Source organism: Homalodisca vitripennis, chromosome 2 (genome assembly GCF_021130785.1).
Source record: "Homalodisca vitripennis isolate AUS2020 chromosome 2, UT_GWSS_2.1, whole genome shotgun sequence".
In the NCBI taxonomy this organism is placed as follows: domain Eukaryota; kingdom Metazoa; phylum Arthropoda; class Insecta; order Hemiptera; family Cicadellidae; genus Homalodisca; species Homalodisca vitripennis.
This window is the reverse complement of record NC_060208.1, coordinates 68,473,610-68,492,575: the sequence shown is the minus strand read 5'-3', so window position 1 is coordinate 68,492,575 and position 18,966 is coordinate 68,473,610. Positions and strand designations below refer to the sequence as shown.

At 30.4% G+C, this 18,966-nt stretch overlaps 1 protein-coding gene across 3 annotated transcripts in view; it reads left to right on the top strand.

The window, feature by feature from the left end:
- LOC124354103 (TOM1-like protein 2) overlaps positions 1 to 18,966 on the top strand; it is a 92,520-nt gene that overhangs the window by 16,250 nt on the left and 57,304 nt on the right. For 2 of the 3 annotated variants that reach the window (XM_046804317.1, XM_046804316.1), the window contains exons 3-4: positions 5,609 to 5,699; positions 16,560 to 16,649. In XM_046804317.1, the coding sequence (XP_046660273.1) occupies positions 5,609 to 5,699; positions 16,560 to 16,649 (181 nt within the window). The remainder of the gene's footprint in view (positions 1 to 5,608; positions 5,700 to 16,559; positions 16,650 to 18,966) is intronic. The other variant, XM_046804318.1, reaches the window with a different exon arrangement.

Here is an 18,966-nt window from a genome sequence, read left to right as displayed (position 1 = left end):
TTACCCTGTGCTGATCAGAGGAGAACAGGTCAAAAACAGTTCATAGTTAAGTAAATTGTAAAAATAAAGTTTTACAAAATGAAAAGGTTACATTGATTACCTAAAAGATTAACTGTTGTAATGTATGGCAAAGTTTTTGTTATTAAGACGTTTACAGCATCATTAACAGTGTGATGCAACTATTAAAAGCTTATATCTACATTATTTATTGACTGATTTTTATGATCTAGGTGTCAGATGTTTATAATTCGATTTAGCAACTTATATTACTTTTTAAACATTGTTATAATTTTTTAGTTTTTATGGTAGGCTTTAAAAACTGTAAGTGACCGCCATCTTGAAACGTGATGTGATAATATAAAATTAATTCTTATCTGGATTTTAGACCGCAAGAAAAATTATTGACCTAATTTGAGTTTTATATCGTGAATCTTAAAATTTTTAGTGATTGTAGCTGATACCATACCAAGGAAAACGATTGGCCAACAATGTTCACATATTTCAAACTTATGTAACAACTATGATCCATATTGTTGGGAGGTATGGACTCAGCTCTTCCTCAGCCTACTACTCAAAACAAAGGAAATCTATTATTCTACAACGTTCACACGCCTCCAACTGATGTTACAACTGTGATCCATAGTGGTGGGAGGTATGGACTCAGCTCTTCCTCAGCCTACTACTCAAAACAATGAAAACTATTGGCTAATAATGTTCACATGCCTACAACTGACATGACAACGGTGATTTATAATGGCAGGAGGTATGGACTCAGCTATCCCTCATTCTACTACTCAAAAAAACTGAATTTTAGGTTAACGTAAGGGCTGTTGGATCACCATTTCGTTTGAAGTATTCACACGTAGCCAATAGTTTTATGGCAATAACTATATTCTGACAATTGTCTCTTCAACTGGTATTGTGTAAATGTGACTTGGTAGCAGTGAATTAGGGGGAAAAAGGTTAAAACAATCTACATTACATTAAAAATTAATAAACACATCATCCCTTGACTTGATTGTCTTATTATCATTTGAAGTTAAGTGTTGGCAATCAAACCCTTTTAATTACAAATGTATAAAATGTAACTCTCCCAGTTTTAGAAAAGGATATAGGAGGATTATGGTTTTGTAAGTGTTGTTATATACGCAATAATATATGTTTTCCTAAAGTCTAAAAGTCTAGTTTCTAATCATAGTAATTGTGTAAAATATTCATGCATCTTTAATTAATTTTAATTGGTGGTATAGTATCTACAATGGGAACAAGCGGTTTTATAATGAGGACCAATCAGGAAGAAAGCAAGTGTATTTGTTGCAGCAGAGTTATATTTATCTTCACATCTCTGAGGTTATCTAAATGGTGCAATGGCTGACAAGAGACAACACTACAGAGTTGCTCACGAGTTGCTCACTCTTACTGTAACAGTAACTCACTGAGTAACTCAATACGCTATGTTGTGGTTATGCAACACTGGCTATCAGATGACTCATGCATTAGCCTTGTCACCTGACTTGTCTGCTCCACCTCCACTGCTGTTGTAATTTCTTTTCTGATGAATGATTATTGGAATGACTGTTTTGTTCACTTAGCTGTTGGTTTTGCTCTACTTATTTTTTAACAGAGAAATAACAGTCAAATTTGAGAATCATAAAAATTGAAGGAGGAATTTTATTTATAGTATTTAGGGAAGGCTTGTTACTGTATGACAGGAATCTTAATCTTTTTATTGAAGAAGTTTTATCCTATAAACTCATCTAATCAATAGGCTAATTAATTTTAATTATGAAAAATATAAACCTTAGCCAACTAAAGAGTTTCCCACATTAACGTTATTAAAATCACTTATACAATATTAATTTACAAATTTTAAAATTCCATTACAAAATACAATTATGGTGAAATTGAGAAGATACACTGATCTTAAAATTTGAAATCAAAATCATGACAAGAATGTGGAAAATAGAAAGACTAGACCAATTTAGTCATTTCCTCAATAGAAGCTATATTTTAAAAAATATAGAAGAATAACATTTTTCATTAGGAACCTGATAAGCAACAAGTCAGTTACTAATTTTATGTTTTATGCAATAATATTAAATAAACACATTGTATTAATATGTTTTAATATTTTAAATTTGTTTTGAAAAATGTTATTGAAATAATACATTATTTAAAACCTTAGTGAAATACAAATCAACTTGTATTTCAGTGCAAATTGGTTGATATACTCTTGTAATTCTAAAAAGTCTTCATTTATAAAATCAGGTATCATGGGTTATATATTATACAAATTTATGTTTATTTTTCAGCAAAAATTAATATAAATAATGTATAATTAATTTTTAACACTGTTATAACACATTATATAGCAATCCTTTTGAATTTTTAGACAATATTTTATGTTTTTGAACTTTTTGTTTATTAATTTTTCATAAAATTATACTTGAAATAACGTCTAAAAAGTAATAGGTTTATAAAGTTGGCTGCTGCTACACTGCAGTCCCACAACCTTCGAACGTGACATTATACAAAGTAGCTTCACAACTGTTCTAGGTTTAAAATCAGTAACAACTGGACAACTGCATTAATGATATACAATTAATTGTATATTATAATCAATATATAATAATATATAATAATTATAAATATAAAATAATATATAAAATTTATATAATTAACTGAGGTTATATTGAAAAGTAATCACAGCAATTGAGTGAGTGAATAAACAATATACAATAATATATATACATTTATATAATATATAATATTATATTATATTGAAATATAAATAAATAAATATAATATTGAATATTATATACCATCATATATATATATATATATATATATATATATATATATATAATATATATATATATATATATATATATATTTTTTTTTTTTTCAATAAAAATTGAATCACAAAAAGTACTTGCTCCGCCGGGACTCGAACCCGGATCTCTCACTTGCCGGGTGAATGTGCTACCATTACACCACAGAGCCCTTACTTTTTACGATTCAATTATTTTGTATTTGGCCGTATCTGTCACATATGTGTTTAAATAACCAAACTAACATATGATCGGAAGACCAAATACCTGTCAAATGACTTTTATTTACATTTAATTAAATTTGTATACATGGCAATAGCCGAATTTAATTTTTTTTTTTTCAATAAACATTGAATCACAAAAAGTACTTGCTCCGCCGGGACTCGAACCCGGATCTCTCACTTGCCGGGTGAATGTGCTACCATTACACCACAGAGTCCTTACTTTTTACGATTCAATTATTTTGTATTTGGCCGTATCTGTCACATATGTGTTTAAATAACCAAACTAACATATGATCGGAAGACCAAATACCTGTCAAATGAGTTTTATTTACATTTAATTAAATTTGTATACATGGCAATAGCCGAATTTAATTTTTTTTTTTTCAATAAACATTGAATCACAAAAAGTACTTGCTCCGCCGGGACTCTAACCCGGATCTCTCACTTGCTGGGTGAATGTGCTACCATTACACCACAGAGCCCTTACTTTTTACGATTCAATTATTTTGTATTTGGCCGTATCTGTCACATATGTGTTTAAATAACCAAACTAACATATGATCGGAAGACCAAATACCTGTCAAATGACTTATTTACATTTAATTAAATTTGTATACATATCATATCCCCTTGTGACTAGTCAAAAGTGCCAGGCTAAAATTGGCGATTTTGCAGTATCTTGGATTAAAATTTATAACTTTTCATAAAAATTAGAGAATTACCTAAAAGTTGCACCAAATTACTCGTATAGAATATACTATCAACAAAAAAATATATAGATGTAGTTTTAAGTAATTTAAAATTAAAAAAAATTATGTTTTTAATAGATTACATAAAAAAGTTTCTATTTTTTTATTTTATTTTTTTTGTAAATAACTAAAAAAGGAAAAATAATTTTAATGTGGGAAGCTATTTTATTATATTGTACATTTAGAAAGGAACAACCATACAAAATTTTGTGTTATTTCTCTCATAAATAAATTTTTTATGACACATTTTGTATAAATACGCATAATTGTACTTCGCAACAAGTGATAAAGCAACTGACTCTTACACTGCAAGAAACTTAAAATACATATTCACATTATGGATGTACCAGTAAACAGATGATTGTAGGATCCATAAACAGTTTCAATACAGTTTAAAAACACTTTTTACCAAGAAATATTTACACAATTTTATTTGAAATTTATTTACACTTTTTCTATTTACAAATATGCTACTAACAATTTCACTCCCGTGAGATTGCAAATTGTCAGTCATTGTAACCACTACACACAATAGCTAAGCACGTAACTACTAACACTACTAATATTTACAACCACAAAATAAAATAATGAAGAAGAATCCAGCATACAATAGTACGATTACACTAAAGCATAAAGAATTAACAACAATAGATTGAGTCAGCTGATAATGTCACGTGACAATTATGAAATAAAAATGCATACACCTCCAATATAAAAATGATATTCATATTAATTATCTACAAATATACCAGGGAATAAAAAAACATAAAACTTTAATCATTTGACGTCGTATTTATTTAAGAAAACGACGAATATCAAGGCGACTATATATTGCCGCCTGGCGCTTTTCGCGTATGCCACCGACAGCAATATATTGCCGCCTGGCACTTTTCAGATGCGATCTATGGCGGCAATATATTGCCGCCTGGCCCGGAAAGGGTTAAACAGTGATGTACTTTTTTAATCTTAATACAAAGCTATTAAATTTTATAATTTAAAATGCAAATATGGATTATAATAGTAATATGATATTCAAGATTACATTACATGCCTACTAACCAAACAACTATTTTTTAGCACTTTTAAAAGATTTATTTGAAATCAATTAATAATAGGAAACTGTGTATAATCTGTAGGAAACTACTTTTCACTACGTTTTTTATTTTTATTTGCTGATTGTTATTGGTTACTTGATAATTTGTTCGTTATTACATGTTTTTATCAGTGTTACCGTAATATGTATTGTTTTTCCATATTACAAAAAATGGATTCATCTGTTACAACTTTAATGTTAGAATTTGTGTAAAGTTACAACTCAAGTTGTTTTCTATTTAACATAAAACTACAACTCAATTCGTAATTTTTGAAATTTTTGTTCATTGCACAAAAACATTGATCTTACTTAGCTCTTAACAAAGCAACACAACAACATTCAACAATAACACTTATCCTTCATTTAAATTAGTACTTAGTTTGTAGGCGAAGCGAATTCAATTAGAAATTGATCATGTTCCAAAATGACAGTATAATTATTTTGTATTTCAAAAACTTTATCCAGTGGTTGTCTTTATTGCAACAAAATCAGTCCCCCCTCCCAAAATAGTGGTGTTGTTTTTGGATATATATATATATATAATTATTATATATATATATATATATATATATATATATATATATATATATATATATATATATATATTACTGTAAGAAAATTATTGTAGTATCAAAGGTTATGATAGTTTTGAAGAGAAGAATATAACTTAAAACCATTAATTTCTCTCAGTAAGATAATTAATGTGTTCAGGTGTTGGAGACATGTGTGAAGAATTGTGAGAGGCGATTCCATGTGTTGGTGTGCAACAAAGAATTTGTTCAAGAACTGGTTAAACTGATCGGTGAGTAAGGTACATAGTTTAAGCAGATATAGTGCTGTACCTGGATATTCAGTATCTCAGGGCACAGGTTTTTTACAACAAAAATCTGTCTTGAATGCCACAATCCTTGATGTACTTTCTCCCATGCATACATTTTGTAAGAAATTTTAGATCATTTATTTGTAAGAAGTGGATTAGAATACAACTATTAACTTATTAAAAACTGAAGAGTTCAGAATAACATTCCACACTTGCTGTTCATGCCTATGACTTGTTGGTTCATGTCACAGCTTACAATATTCAGAATATTGCTGGTATCTTCAAGTTAATCATTTTCAAATAAAAGCCCTTTTAGATATGGGAATGAGATAAGTAATTTTAAAACTACAATTAATAATTGTAATTTTGAAACTATCTTATTATGGCTAACTTTAAATACACTTATTCAGTTGGTCCTATTTTTGTGAAAATTTAATTAAAAATTACCCCCATAGTAAAAACTATCTTTGATCTAGCGACTATATTCGAGATTAGAATCAAATAATTTTTTTACTTTTAAGAAATAGAACATATTTTAGGATTGAATATATATACTGAGTGACAATAGACTCTAATAATATAAATATTAAACAGCTATAAATTTTGTCATGATCGTTAAGATTGTATTTTTTCATATCCTTGTACATTTAAAAAAATATCATCATCAGTATTATTAAAATTATACACAACGTATTATGTACCCACATTTAAGATCTTCAACAATGCATCCATTATCACTGAGTGCACTTATGGTAGGAATGTTATGAATGATTCATAGTGAAGAATGAGATAGTCAGCCATTAATGATGTAAAGTTGAAATAGAAGATTTGAAAATTTCACCAGAACCATCAGGACTTACTATTCCACTATTCTACAAATATTGCAGACAGTTCTTACATGAGGTTATCACTGAGATATGTTTAGATATCTCCTTGGTTGTGATGAAAGCAAGGGATTAGGATTGATGGTTGAATTGTATGACATACTGTAGGCGAGTCACGAGACGATCCCTGGTCTCTTTGCATCCTGCAAATTCAAGGCACTAAACCCCTATCTTGAGACTTTAAATATTATCGTATGCACTAATGTTGCAGTTGTAATTATTGACTTAAGTGCCTGCAAAATAATGCTATACTGCTAATAATACACAGCTGCTCCATCTACTGGGCCAGATGTCGTCTCGTGACTCGCCTACAGTAGATATTTAAAGAACTTATCCTCCATTGTGAAATGCCTTAATAAGAGCATAGTTTTTATCATGTGACAAAATAAGTACTGAGATTTAATACTGGCTTAATTCAAATTAATAATTAGATTAATTTCCATATAATTTACAATTTAAACTCCATTCGCCAATGTTATTGTTACCAAATAAATGTGTGAGAAATTCACAAATATTTTCTTCACTTCATTGTCTTGATAAATTCCAGACAACAGTTCCACTATTGCCATATTTTTGGTAGTTTTTACTGCTTTCAAACAAGTATTTATTACAATTAGCAACTATATAGTGTAGTTAAAAAACTTAATATAGCACTAGAAACAAAGTTTAGTTGTCTTTGCCCTTTTAATTTAATTTTTTTGTTTAAAAAGTTATAGGCACTACTCATTTTGTTAATTATTAGTGTTTTTTTTCAATATTTATTAAATAAATAAAAATTTAAAAAAAACTAAAAATTATGAGTTATAAATAATATGTTTTGTGGGTTTAGTTTTGTAAATTCCAAAGACAAAAGATCTCAATTCTTTTAAGGCCATGAGCTAATGTATAGGATATTCAAATTAATTACCAAAAGACTCTTTATAGTCTTTTAAGGGTCTTGCAGAAAAAGGCCATGAGCTAATGTATAGGATATTCAAATTAATTACCAAAAGACTCTTTATAGTCTTTTAAGGGTCTTGCAGAAAAAGGCCATGAGCCAATACATAGGTTCTGTTTTATTTTAGTTACTGTGTACATATTGTTAGCTGTTATTTACACATCCAAATGAAATCTGAGATATTTTTTAATGTACACATCATGATATAATCAGTCATTTTTAGTTTCCTGTGTCTAATATGTTTATAATGGCCGTAAATATATAAGTTATAATGTATTGATTTATGCAATGTTATTTTTAGTTTGGTTTTATTGAAACTTGGGGTATTTATCATTATAACTACTATCAGATGAAGATTAGATCAATACTAAGTATTTTTTTGAGGTCAAGAAAGTTTTTTATATTTATAAAACCAGTTTTCATGTAACATTTTGACTTTCTATCACAGAATTTAATAGGAATGTTTTTAATTGTGTTAATTGAACTGAAAATAACCTACAGTATAAAACATAGTGTGGCCCAATGTTTGAAATGTTGATTGATGTCTGGTCTTTTCGGCGGACAACTGCCTGACTATTTTGAAAGTCAAAGTGATTTTTTTTGCATGGGTCTAAAAGATTTAAATCATGAAAGTGAACTATAGTTAGATAAATTTATGATGTTGAATTTTCCTAACAGTTTTTTATAACGAATTTTCTAACAGTTTATTTGGGGACAATAGTGGTTTCATCCAAAGTTATGAAGATAATTAATTGTGATTTAGATTTATGTTAGTTGCAACATGGGTTATCATTGTTTAAATTTCAAAATTACATTAGTTTTTTTTAATGTATTTTTAATACTTAAAACTACTAAATAGTAGCAAATAATGAAATATAGTGTAGTTATGTTGTATGGAAATTTTACTGTTGGAACTTTTGTTGCCATATAAATAAAATTGCATTCAGTAATAAGAGAGCTGTGATTTGAACAAAACCTTGTAAAATCTAATTCCCTGAGTGGAAGTACTGACATACACCATCTTTTTTTTCAAATTTAAATTATTATACTGCAACAATGTCAAAATTGCTAAATATGTATTTCAATATCAAGGTAATTGTCTAAACTACAGGTCTCACATAATTTAAAATATTATGTATGCAATATGTGATCACAGCCCTTGTTCAGAATGTACGAGATTTAGCTAGAAGTTGCACAGTGGCTGCCGTTACACAACTTTACTCATTCACCATGTGATGATTTGGGAAGTATTGTTTGTATTTAAGCAAATTTAATTATTGGAAGCAACAACTAATCATCTTTTATAATCTGTTGATTAAATAAAATAACAAGTTTATTTTTGCTACAATAAGATTAATTATTCGAAGGCAGTTATGATAATCAGTTATTTGTAGAATACTAATAATTTTTTAATTTAAAAGCTTTGAATTTGTTTGTACCAGACATCTGTTTGTTTTCATATTTCTGTCAGATAGAAACAAAGAAAACATAGATTTCATAAATACCATTACAATATTATACGTAAATACATAACAAATTAATTTGAAAATGATTTTGTGAATGCTTTATCCTACTGTCTATTAGTTTTATAATAATAATATGTAGTGCCCTTTCATTAGATTTTTAAATCATTCCTTATAATATTTTTTCTACATTTTTATAATTGACGTTAAAAAAAATATGAATGACCAAAGCAATATGTAACAGTAGGTAAAAAATATACAGTAATAAGCAATTAAAAATAATGTTAAAGATTTGTAAATTTAAGTTTTCTTTATTCTCAGTTTTTATTTTTTGTTTGATTACTATGTAATTGTGTAGTACACTCCTTATTTATTCTTCAAACATACCTTGGAATTGTACAGGAGTTTTCTTTATTCTCAGTTTTTATTTTTTGTTTGATTACTATGTAATTGTGTAGTACATTCCTTATTTATTCTTCAAACATACCTTGGAATTGTACAGGAGTTTTCTTTATTCTCAGTTTTGATTTTTTGTTTGATTACTATGGGGCCGTTCAAGTATTACGTAAGCAGATTTATTGCAACTATTTACCCCCCCCCCATCCCCCTTGTCAGCAAAAGTAAGCAAAGCTCTTACCCCCCTCCCCCCATGCTTACGTAAACATTTGTCAATTAATGTATTGTTTTTTTTTAATTTTATAACGTTATAATTATAATTTTGAAAAATAAGAAAATAGATTTAGGATAGAGATTATATTTTACTGAAACGGTATTCAACATAGAGTAAAGGACAAAAATATTATATCTTACTAACATAACAAACTTTATTTTAAATTTTTGGTACATATATTAAATTCAAATTAACAGTCTTCAGTCCATGAAAACCCGAATCCATGATTCTAAGTTTTCGATGACATTGGATTGCTTCGATTGCTGCTCAGTGTTGTGAGTCTGCTCGCTTTCATCCGATTTTGGAATGTCTACGTCATTCTCATCGAGCCATTCAACATCATGGTGCTCTAAATTTTGAATAATGCACATCAGTTCATTAGCACGATGAGCAGCGACTCTTACAGGTCTAACTTTCCTATCAGTGTGCGTGTTTACTTTCTTATGGATCTTTTCGATGTGACGATTTAGTGACTTGACGGAAGCATGATAAAGACCACACGTTTTGATAACCTCAATTGTACCGTCGGACAAAAAATAATCGTATGGCATTTGCAGGAAATCTTTTAGTGAAGCACTTAAGCGTAGAGCTAAAATTGACTGGAAGATTAAGAAATTGCCCTCCTTCATCTAAAACCAAGTCATCAACTGTTTGTTTTACTTTTACAGGTGGTGGAAGAAACCTGTTGTCTAGTAATCTAAATAGGCCACTTCTTGGACGACAGCATTCGTATTTTCTACATTTTACAATTTGGAGCAAGTATTGGCTTTCACGCACATGTTCTGAATACCATTTAATGTCTGGAAAATCAGGAAGATCTTGTTCACCTGCCCCAACATATTTTGCATTAACATTATAGCCATCAATTTCCATTGAACTCCATACTTCAGCTAATACATTTCCTGCAAATTCGAAATTTAGATCTTTCTAAATGTTCATCAATTGTAACGCCACGTTCATCCAAATGAGACCCCAAAATAGTCATGAGGCAATATTAAACCAGCCAGTTCCCGACTAAGAGGAGCTCTACTCTGATATACGCACTTCTTCTGGGAGCATTGGTAGCTTAAAAACAATGCATCGAGATCATGTCGCTTAAAGTGTTGTATAGCAAACCCTATGACTTTTTGATAACGCGGATTTTCATCTGGCCCTCCATCAACCGTCATGATTACCACTGGTTTTACTAGTCCATGGTCAGTTTTTAGCTAATGGTCGAAACTCTTCAAGTTCCAGAAGCATCTCGAAATCCTGAGCATGAGTATTAGCAGTAGATGAACTATGCTTTCCACTTCGAATAGCGATGTATGTTGGTCCAGAATATCCAACGGCTTGCGGTTGTCCTAGCATATTGGAAGTGATTTTGATACCAGCATAAACAGATGGTATTAATTTATGACACTCAGCGATTTACCCCAATCGTGATCAGCAATTTGATTCTATATTCCATGTGCATTAGAAGAGGTGCTTGCTTATTTGCCGCAGTTACGCCAATAGGGACTCGAGCTTTATCATCTTGAAATATGAAAAAATACTTGATCTGGTCCTAGTATGGATGCTATGTTCTCTAAATAATGGATTGATGTTTCAGCGAACTTGCTATCTAAGTGGCTCTTGTGGTGATCAGTTTGAGCCCGATGAGCTTAACAGGGACTGTCGATACATGTCTTCGTCCCTCTGCAGAATTAGATTTTCTGGGAATCAAACGAAGATATTCCCACTGCGACTAATGTCAAATCCCATTTTACGTAATTCTTGTGTGAGTTCATCAAGAGTTTTTACGCTGCGAATTGATTCCGTTCGTCTTCTATCATCTGCTGCACTCCCAAATAAAGCTATATCCGCGATTGTTTTCAATAGTAAAGGTTGATTGCTTTCAAGATTAGGACGTCCCACTGAATCCCTCAGAGATAGTCTTTTTTTCATTTCTGGATTTTCATGACAAATATCTTCTAACTTTCTTTTCATACCATCCCTGTGTTTCTTCTGAGCAACTGCGTTTTGAACCTTCCTGTTTAAAGACTGTTTTCCTATTTTTATTTCCCTCGTGCAACTTAATGATCTGTTTATCAACTTCAGCACGGCTTGGCATAGTATCTCTGGCAGAATACAAAGCATTCAGATTTTTTTTCGAGTAGAGCAATCTTATTTTTCATAGCTTCCTGAGAAGGATTTGGTCTCTGTTTATCTGTATTTTTATTAATTTCGCATTGCTGTTGTGATTCATTACGGTTTTTATTTTATTTTTTTATTTTATCTTCTTCCTGTATTTTAATATTTGAAGCTGGCTGTTTAATTTTGTGTTTTTCTGCAGGTTTACAGGTTGCCTAAAAATAAAAAACTTTCTATGAGTTCTGCTAAAGATTCTCTTATTAAGCTACATAAAATACAACGTATGGCAATATATATGGTAAATACAAAACCCTATGGCTTTAAATCTAATATCTTTAAAACGAGCAATTTCGTTCCGGTCAAAAAATACAGGTGTTATACTCTATTCAAGTAGGTATTTAAAAGAATGTAAACAATCTTGATATGTCTTTTTATTGAAATATGCAATTATAAAATCAGATATTTGTAAAGGGTGCGTACAGACATCACGAGGCTTGCGCCAGCGAATGGTTCGTCTCGCTTACATCAACCTGAGGCATGCTACGGCACATGTATACGTGCGAACCATTGCGGCGCACGCCTCGCGATGTCTGCACGCAGCTTTATGTACTTACAGAAAAGCAATTTTAATATTTGTTGAGTTTTTAAATGAATTACAACAGATTTTTACACAGTTTACAATTTTAAACCTCATATTTCAATAAAAAGACATATAAAGATTGTTTACATTCTGTTAAATACCTATTTGAATAGAGTATAGTTTTCTGTAGGTATATATATATATATAAATATATATATATATGTATAAAACTAACATCCTGTATTTTGTGACCAATTTGACGGAACCAATTATAAGAAATAAATCTATATAATGAATATTACCTCTATACTTTAAGATAGGCCATAATATTTTCTAATTAGCAAAGAGAAACTTTTTGGCAATTTCTAATATTTCTAGTAGGTATTCATAGGTACCTAAAATGATTTCGTCACTCACCTTAGAAAAAAAAATGTAGTAGATTGGATTTATTCTTAGTCGCCGCTTGCAATTCTTCTTCGATTCTCTTAGATACAATAATATCTAGTTCCTTGTCGGATTTTGCTTGTAATTTGTAATTTTGCCACACTTCGTTAACTAACTTTTGTACATTTGTACTTTTGTACTTGTATGAGATTTTTTAAAACTTTAAAACAATTTTTGGTATAACTTGGATTTGTCTATTTGAAGCGACATCTTATTTAAACATTAAACTTTGGCTAATGGAATGAATGGTAACACAAATGTTAACTTGCTTTACTATGCTTACAATACGTCTACTCGCTATAGCATCCAAACGAAACAATACACTGATAGAGGAAATTTCGACAAGTGAACAGCGCGCGGTAATTCCCTTACTCGGTTCTAACACGAGTAGGGGAATTACCGCGCACTGTTCACTAAAAATATGTATTACTTGCGGGAATCCCTGAAAATGCGTTTTCGTTTTCAAGCAAAGACAATGTTTGGGTTGCCATTCGTGTAAAAAAGAAAATAACTACCGATGACGTAATCATCATCTAAGTAAACTATCGATGACCCCCATGTCATCCAAAATAAGCAAAGCAAAGACCCCCCCCCCCGCCCCCCCATAGTGCTTACGTAATACTTGAACGGCCCCCATGTAATTGTGTAGTACATTCCTTATTTATTCTTCAAACATACATTGGAATTGTACAGGAGTTTTCTTTATTCTCAGTTTTTATTTTTTGTTTGATTACTATGTAATTGTGTAGTACATTCCTTATTTATTCTTCAAACATACCTTTTAATTGTACAGGAGTTTTCTTTATTCTCAGTTTTTATTTTTTTATTTGATTACTATGTAATTGTGTAGTACATTCCTTATTTATTCTTCAAACATACCTTGGAATTGTACAGGAGTTTTCTTTATTCTCAGTTTTTATTTTATGTTTGATTACTATGTAATTGTGTAGTACATTCCTTATTTATTCTTCAAACATACCTTGGAATTGTACAGGAGTTTTCTTTATTCTCAGTTTTTATTTTTTGTTTGATTACTATGTAATTGTGTAGTAAACTCCTTATTTATTCTTCAAACGTACCTTGGAATTGTACAGGAGTTTTCTTTATTCTCAGTTTTTATTTTATGTTTGATTACTATGTAATTGTGTAGTACACTCCTTATTTATTCTTCAAACATACCTTCGAATTGTACAGGAGTTTTCCTCTGTTCATAAAAAAATTATACATGAAACAAAATATGTTTACCCTATCATTCTTTTTTATAGACATTCCACTAAAATAGTTCATGCTATAAAGATACTACTCATTAACTTTTTCTTTATTTTTTCACACATAAACTGTAAAATTTTTATATAGTCTGAAAATTGTGTAATAAATAAAAATAAATATATTGTATGGCCACAAGTAAAATCATTTTTCATTGTTAAATTTGTTATTTTTAGTATTTAAAAAAATAAAAACTCAATTATTAGTTATTTATTTTACATACTTTTTCCAGTCAACATTGCTCCTTTAAATAACAAATAAGTTAATTTTTAAAAGTATTAAAATTTTGTCAAAACAGCTCACCGTCTACAACTTTTAAGCCCTGCCACTCATATGGTTCAAAGGCCTCACATGATTAGGCCAAAGTTTCCTTGGTACAGTTCCTTTGAAAAAGCTTTTTTTCTTCTTAGTAAGGGTTAAATGTATGTGATTATATTCTGGACAGAACTCTTGTATAAATCATAGACTATAATGTATGTTATTTAAAACACACATAAAACTCCAAAAAACAGTGTACTCTTCAAATGAATGCCACTGCATCATTGTGAGTGATTAAATGGTTTAGTTTGTGCAGGGATTGCTTTGAATGTTCTATACATTTTGTATAATATGCTGTAGTTAAATAATGGTACTGTCTGCTAAAAGAGCATCTTTGTGTTCCAAAAGCTTAAACTTTTTAAGTTCATACTTTGTTTTTTTTAATCTAATGTATATGAGTAAAACATCAGAATCAATGTAATCAAAATAGCAAGTCATTGATTTGAGCTTTTTACATTCAGCAGTTAGTGCTGATTGGGTGTATTTTAAAATCATTTATTGTTTTATGACTTACTCCAATAAGATTTATATAGTGAGTTAGTTTGCTAGTTTTGTTATACTAGTATTGTAATCTTGTTTGAATAATTTGATGAGCCTAATTGTATACATTTTGTTTTTCTTGTAAAGGTACATTACATACATATATCTTGTACATATACAAATAGGTATTTTCAACAAATATCTTTATACCATTTTGTTTTAACATTTATTTTTGTAACATTAGTAACTGTAAACCATATTATTTTTCTTGTGTTGTTTTTCAGTGATTATTATATTTTTAAGTTGTAACTTTTATGTTGATTGTTACAAAGATATCTAGTAATAAGTTGAAAATATATTTGTTATTAATATTTTACATATACTCAAACTGTACGTGTTATATAATTTGTTGACATTTAATAATGTTTATCTTATATTATTCACATTAGCAAAACAATTAATTATTTTATATTTTTAATCTTTGTTATTTTATAAACAATAGAAACCAACGTTTTAAAGATATATATTCAATTAAGATTTTATGACTTTTTCGTTACTAAACTTCTTCATTTCTTAAAAAAAAAAAAAAAACAACTACCACTTTAGTATAGTATGAAAGTAGGTCAGATGGTGTAATAATAGAAGAATTAACTAATGAAAAGTACAGACTAATTCAATGGCAACTCATATTTTTACTAAAAGTTTTGCAAATTAAAATTCGCTTACAAATTTAAAACATTAAGAAAGGCAGTTTTATTTTAAATATTATTATGATAATAATAAATTTGTTTATTTGTCGTAAAACATGTTACATGCATTGACAAAGTCTAATTCAGCTACAGACTAAATAGCATTGTCTCTAAATAATATTTAATAAGTATAATACATAAATATTATATATATAACAATATAAGACATTAATTGTCAAGTTGAGAATTATACTAGTTATATCACGAGTTTATCTTAAAACAATCATTAAAAGTTTTTTTTTTAATAGAAAAAAAAACTCATCAATATTATATAAAGGGTTTTTTAACAGCCATTCATAAAGTTTATTTTTATAAATTTTAAAAGGGTATTTTTCTATCAGATGTTTCAATTTGTTATACACTTTTAAGCCAATTACAACATGACTATTCAAAGATTTGCTCAGTTGACAATATTTCAATTAAAATGTTATTTCTGTTTCTTGTGTTATAATTATGTATTTGTGTATGGTTTATTAAGTCCTTATTATTTAAAATGTAAACAGATAAGTCAAACAAATATAAATTCCTTACATTAGTTCTTCTTATTGATATAATTTACACCATGATGATCCGTATTAAATTAAAGAAATTTATATGATTTGAAATATTCTATAAGTTTGTATTTTCTAGTGTGTGTATTATTATATTCTTATTATTTTATAATTTGTTAATTTTGTGTTAAATGATTTCAGTGTCAGTACAGAAGTCCATGTCATGGCTGTTGACTGCATGATGCTTTCTCTCTATGTTGCCTAGCACTAGAGATCAGATATTGACCTCTCTCGTCAGCTAACAGTTCAGATTGACATAAAAGAAAATATTGTAGAATTTTTTCATATGATTTGTGTGAACATGCAACAATGAAATGTCAATCTGAATTGTTATCAACTGACTAATGAGCGGACACTGCCTCTTGCTTATCAGCTGTTCTGGTTGCAGCCCCTCCTCCACCCGCCTCGTGGTTACAATCTCTTCCCTCTTCCCTCCAATCCCTCTCTTCATTAGGCTCACAATATTCTTTGATAGGAGGTATGCAAACCCCTTCTTTCTTTGAAAACTAACACTAAACTAATTGTGTTCTATTTTTCATGCTAACACTAATTTTATTGCTTACACTTTTTAAGTTTCAATGGCCTGTACTGAATTTACCGCACATGACAGAAAAACATTTTTTAATTTAATTCAACGGAGAATGTATTTATTTTTTTATGAAAATAGTTGTTTATTATATGTAGTTAAATATAAAATATTTATATAAAATTACTAATGAATTATTAAACCAAATCTTTTTATCAATTCCAGGTTTTGAACAAGGAATTAAAATAATTCATGTAGATTACCATTAGACTTAAATAGATGTCCCTTTAAGCATTTAACTTTGACCCCAATAAGCATTTTTGTTATCAGCTCAAGAATTGAGCTATGTCTGATCTCAAATAATACCAGCAAAGTAAAATAGAAAATAAGTTAAATGCATCAGTGAGTTTTATGCACTTTCAGTCAAATCTACAATCTCACAAACAAGTAGAATTTACTTTACTTCACAAGTATATAAGTAAATTTCATCTTTCATTCCACACACACACACACACACACACACACACACACACACACACACACACACACACACACACACACACACACACACACACACACACACACACACACACACACACACACACACACACACACACACACACACACACACACACACACACACACACACACACACACACACACACACACACACACACACACACACACACACACACACACACACACACACACACACACACACACACACACACACACACACACACACACACACACACACACACACACACACACACACACACACACACACACACACACACACACACACACACACACCACACACACACACACACACACACACACACACACACACACACACACACACACACACACACACGCACACACGCACACACACACACACACACACACACACACACACACACACACGCACACACACACACACACACGCACACACGCACACACACACACACACACACACACACACACACGCACGCACGCACGCACACACACACACACACACACGCACGCACGCACGCACGCACGCACACACACACGCACACACGCACACACGCACGCACGCACACACACACACACACGCACGCACACACGCACGCACGCACACACACACGCACGCACGCACGCACGCACACACGCACACACACACGCACGCACGCACGCACACACACGCACGCACGCACGCACGCACACACGCACGCACGCACACACACACGCACGCACACACACACGCACGCACGCACGCACGCACGCCCACATGCACACGCATCTGCAGGTAAAACCTTACACAAACATCTACAATTTTACTTCAATAATTATAAAACACTACACAAACATTTTTTTATACACACTAAACAATTAAATATCTAAAGATACAAATAAATAGCTAACAATACACATATTGACAAATGGTGTAATAACAACCGAGAAATCACTATAGCAAACAATGCGTAATTCTTATCTACTTGGTGAGTCGGTGATAGTGCAAAAATAAAATAATAGTTCATTGTCTTCAGTGATGATACTGTTGCTTAGAGAAGTTCTTCTTTGTTTTGATATGATTTTCATTATTTCCAGATAACGATAGAGTACATTTATTTGCTTACAGGCTACTGAAATGATGTTTCTGAATACACCCTTCCAATAACGACATACACGATCATGTAGAAAGTAAACTCTCGACAGAGAATTTTGACAAACATATGACAAATTTAGCGTGTTTGGTAATTATGTGAACAAATTGCGATGGGAAATGTGAAGTTCAAAGTACCAAAACATTCTAATGTCAAAGTAATGGAACTAAATAATGTTTTACGGTATAATATGAAATCTTGGATCTTTATCTTCAAATTTACATACGTTTTAGTTCAAACAAAGTAAAAATAGACTTACTGTGAGAGATAATATTACAACATAGTTAATGCGGCAAAAATAGCTTAGTGCCATTTGAAAATGTTAATGCGTCTATAAATGCTTAAATCCAATTGCAGGGTTAAACAAGCACTTAGTCATTTTGATGCCACAGCATATTAAATTTTTACATCACGTACAGAATGTGAATTATGAAGCCTGCACTTTATGTCCTGTAAAAAGTGTAAATCAGATTGTGCCGAGTCTTGGTTGTACAACATCATTATCGTTGTACTAATCATTAAGTCTTCATTTTGTCATTTTCAAATCACTTTGTTCAATAAAACACTGGTTTTTCAAGTGAAGAATGTCAGAATTACTTAACTTCAAAGTATATTTTATTTTT